At 37.9% G+C, this 3979-nt stretch overlaps 1 protein-coding gene across 5 annotated transcripts; it reads left to right on the top strand.

Moving 5' to 3' along the window:
* Positions 1–244: 244 nt before the first annotated feature.
* On the top strand, positions 245–3563 carry LOC111889833 (squamosa promoter-binding-like protein 12). Of its 5 annotated transcripts, none has more exons than XM_023885990.3 (6): positions 245–445; positions 594–726; positions 1552–2269; positions 2344–2480; positions 2558–2728; positions 2968–3563. In XM_023885990.3, exons 3-6 carry the CDS (start codon positions 1623–1625, stop codon positions 3333–3335), a joined length of 1323 nt encoding a protein of 440 aa, XP_023741758.1. In that variant the 5' UTR covers positions 245–445; positions 594–726; positions 1552–1622; the 3' UTR covers positions 3336–3563. The 5 variants fall into 5 exon arrangements, with proteins under 5 accessions (XP_023741758.1, XP_023741757.1, XP_023741756.1 ...); XM_023885989.3 differs by having other exon boundaries at positions 539–726; XM_023885988.3 differs by lacking the exon at positions 594–726 and having other exon boundaries at positions 246–440.
* Positions 3564–3979: the final 416 nt, after the last annotated feature.

Here is a 3979-nt window from a genome sequence, read left to right as displayed (position 1 = left end):
GTCATCCTTTGTAAAGTCAATTTTATCATCTCAAAACATTGTAAAAATAGTAAAATACTGTTATGAAAAGAACCAAATGAACCAACCTGCATCAACACACCAAAATAAATCGAATTTTGTTTTGGTTTTTAGAGGACGTTTACTGTTCATTATATTTTTGCAGGGTCCAAACTGAAAAGTTTCCTTTTCATTAAGCTTTTCTCTTCCCCCACACACATATTCACACACCTAGTAAAAAGGCACTTGGTACTCTCTCTCCTCAAACACCTAGTAAAAAGCTCTCAGTATCCTCTTTCTCTCTCTCTCTGTCCACATTATTATAGTCTCTCTCTTTCTCTCTCTCTCTCTCTCTACTCTCTCTACCTTTCTTCATTCGGTATGGTAAAAATCTCCTGATTTTCCCTCATTTTCTGAGATGTTGCAGGCTCTAACTGCGATCGGTAAGGTATTATTGCTATATTTATACATACATATTCCTAAATGAGCAAGCTTACTTTTTTGCTTTATTTCCATATAAATTTTTTGCAACTGGTTATAGATGTGGAGTACGAAACAGATTTGAAGATGATATCTTAATTCTGATTTCTGTACAGTTGAAGTTTGGTGGGTGTTTTCGATTTCGGAAACCCTAGCTGTTCGGATTTAGTATGAACAGTTGTGTGGTTTGAAAAGGGGAAGCGATTCAACGGTGTGTTTTTAATGATTATAGTTTCCCGTTTGGGTGAAGTAAGTGCTGTTTGATTTTTGATCTGAAAATATCCAAAGATAGGAAGAATAATGATAGTAAACTAGTTTATTTAATACTTTCGTTTTGGAAAAGCGAATGAACTGGTTAGATAGATAGATTTGTGCTTGGGGAAAGCAAATAATTTTTTTCTATAACTCACTCTTTTAATTACCTTTACATCTCTACTGTGAAAGTGAAAATGACATTTCCACGTCATGTGGGGAACAATCCTCATCGACTCCAAAGAAACAGTGTTTGCCCTTTTTCGCATTTTAATTGGGGACATCATTATTTTCATGCAACTTTAATTTACTATTATCATGCCGGGAGAAAAGAAACGATGTTTCTTCTTGTTTCATTTAGTTACATTGATTGATGACCTTTTTAATCAAATTCCCTTTTCTTTTTTTTTTGTTAGTTTGCAAGAATGAGCGAGTTTTAGATAGATTAAGAATCGTCCTCATCATTCATCCAGATTGTATTGGTAGTGAGTTTGCTTTTTCCAACAAGAATAAATAATGAGTTATTTGTAACGAAAAGTCATTCATAGTAATAGTATCATCATCTGTATAGTTGAAAAAGTTGTTTTGTAGCTAGATTCCAGGGACAAAGATCCAAATTGTGTGGGCTCTCTGTAACTGAATGAACATCTATAAATCACTACTACTACTACTGTTGGGGTCCTCTTTACTGTGTACTTGGCATATGCTGTCTGTATGGCAAAAAGTTTTCTTCCATGTATATCAATTATTGGGTTTGGGTGGTTTTTAGTCAAGACTTTGAGGGATTCATAATTGAATTTAAATGTTTTAATTGTTTTGCAGATATAAAAGGTATTTGCATTCCATGAAATATTCAGAGGGACAAGTAAAAACAGAGGAATTAGTTTCCAGACATGGAGTGGAATACAAAGTGGGACTGGGAAAACCATGAAATATTCAGCTCAAAAGTTATGGCAAGCCCTAAAAAGCTAAACACCAACTACGAAGAGGACATGGATGGATCTTTTAATCTCTCCGGTGTTGTTGGTGGCAGCGGAGGGTCCGCCTCTGACATGGGGAATAGCTCCATATCAGCTTCAACCGAATCATCATTCAAGGACGGAAATGGAAATGGAAATGGAAATGGAAACGGAAACGGAAACGGAATCGGAGTCAGAGTTTCCAAATTCCCATTCCAGGGTTTCGCAGGCTTTCCAAACTCTTCGAAGAAAGAATTTGAATCGCCTCCGCCATCAGTTAGCTCCGGCGAACCGTTCATCGGTTTAAAACTCGGGAAAAGGACTTACTTTGAGAACAACAACTCAAAAACATCATCTTTCTCGGATATACCTATTTCATCGGTTTCTACAGTCAAGAAAGTCAAATCATCATCATATTCCCAAGCTACCCCTACCCCACGCTGTCAGGTTGAAGGATGCAATCTTGATCTCTCATCTGCCAAAGAATATCATCGGAAACATCGGGTTTGTGAAAGCCATTCCAAATCTCCCAAAGTTGTAGTCGGTACCCTTGAACGCCGCTTTTGCCAACAGTGTAGCAGGTGATGGATGAAATTCACAATTCCATTTTGTCTGATAAAATTTTCTTATTTCAATCATTGATTTGCATGCATAGATTTCATGGTTTGTCGGAATTTGATGAGAGGAAGCGAAGCTGTCGCAGGCGTCTTTCGGATCACAATGCAAGGCGAAGGAAACCACAGCAGGAGACCATTCAATTCAACTCAACAAACATCTCTTCATCATTTTATGGTACATTTCATGCTTTTATTATCATTATCATTTTGGTTTTGGTGGATTTTATAGATTATACTGAAAATGGTTTTTAGGTGGGAGACAAAATTTGAGTTTTGTTTTAAACAATGGTGGCCCTCTGGTTCAAAGTAGACCACCTGCTGTAAGTTCAACATGGGAAAATTCATCTGTCAATATGCCTACTACTATTGGTTTCAATAGGTCAGTGCCATTGAAAGCCACCAGAGTCGAGGCTCTTGATCAAGGTTTGATTTACATTTTTTTTTTTTTTTTTTTTAAATTTAGACTAAATTACAACTTTGTTCCCCAGTGGTTTGGTCTTTATTTGAGGTTTTTTCGTCTCTGTTCCCAGTAAAACATAAGTTTTAATTATATTCAAGAGAGCTTTTTGGAACCGAATTAATGTGTGTGTAGATATATATATAACTTGGAACAGAGGCCTAAACATCAAAACATAAGTTTTAATTATAAAAAAATGTTGCAGGTTTTAAGGAGTCATTGAGTCCTCCAAATGTAGACGCGCTCGATATTCGTCGTGCTCTCTCTCTTCTGTCAAACAACACGTGGGGTGTATACGAGTCGGATTTAGTTGCGGTGGAGCATCACAATCACACGCACACAGGCACTGGCAATCCAATCCAACACGGGATGCAGTCTGTTCCCCAACTGCCACCGGAGGAGGAATACTGGCGGCAGCCTGAGCCACCCATTGATGCCGCCGCCAAAACAAGCAATTCCATCTCCACCACTCAATTCCAAGACTTTCAGCTTTTTAACCGCTTCTATTCCAATCCAATTCCAATGGATGAAATCTATGATGATTCTTCCATATCCAAATTTAAACTTGTTTAGGTGCTTCTGCTCATTCTTAGGGCTTCCCTTGCCTGGCCCTGCCCTTATTAATAACAAAGTCAGCAGGGGTGGGGTGGGGTGGGGCTCCGTACAACTGTCTATTCACATATGTTTTGGTTGTTGTATTCATTTTGCATTTCTTGACACGTGTAGTGTAGTATAATGTTGATGTATGGGATTTTACTTGCTGCTATTATGTCCATCCATGCTTATTGGTTGGAGTTTTCAGTTTTCTGGGTGGGGTCCACTTACCGACGGTACCTATGGTGTATGTTATCATATGTTATACATATACATATCATCATAAAAGCATGGCTCCAAGTACATGAGCCATGAGGTGAACAGTATGGGGTGGGGGTAGGTGCCAAAAATTCACTTATTGAAGACGATGAATGATGATGATGATGATGATGGTAAGAAAGAGTGGTAGGGTAGTGACCACCCTAACAATGTAATGTGGTGGTCCTTGACCTTGAGTTGTTGTATGAGGGCTGCAACCAAGCTCTTTCAGATGGACCTTTGATATCGACGGCCTATCAACACTTAATTTGTCTTAAATGAAAAGGCCAAACTTTGGAATTGGCATGACTATAGATTTTAGTAGCTTTTTCTTATTAAAAAAAAATGACTTTGGATTAATAATT

Source organism: Lactuca sativa, chromosome 4, assembly GCF_002870075.4.
Source record: "Lactuca sativa cultivar Salinas chromosome 4, Lsat_Salinas_v11, whole genome shotgun sequence".
Taxonomy (NCBI): Eukaryota; Viridiplantae; Streptophyta; class Magnoliopsida; order Asterales; family Asteraceae; genus Lactuca; species Lactuca sativa.
This window is presented reverse-complemented; position numbering and strand designations above follow the sequence as displayed.

Coding starts and splice junctions, on each gene's coding strand:
- LOC111889833 (XM_023885990.3), top strand. CDS start 1,623: ATGGAGTGGAATACAAAGTGGGACTGGGAAAACCATGAAATATTCAGC. Junction 2,481..2,557: donor CATCTCTTCATCATTTTATG/GTACATTTCATG, acceptor AATGGTTTTTAG/GTGGGAGACAAAATTTGAGT. Junction 2,729..2,967: donor AGTCGAGGCTCTTGATCAAG/GTTTGATTTACA, acceptor AAAATGTTGCAG/GTTTTAAGGAGTCATTGAGT.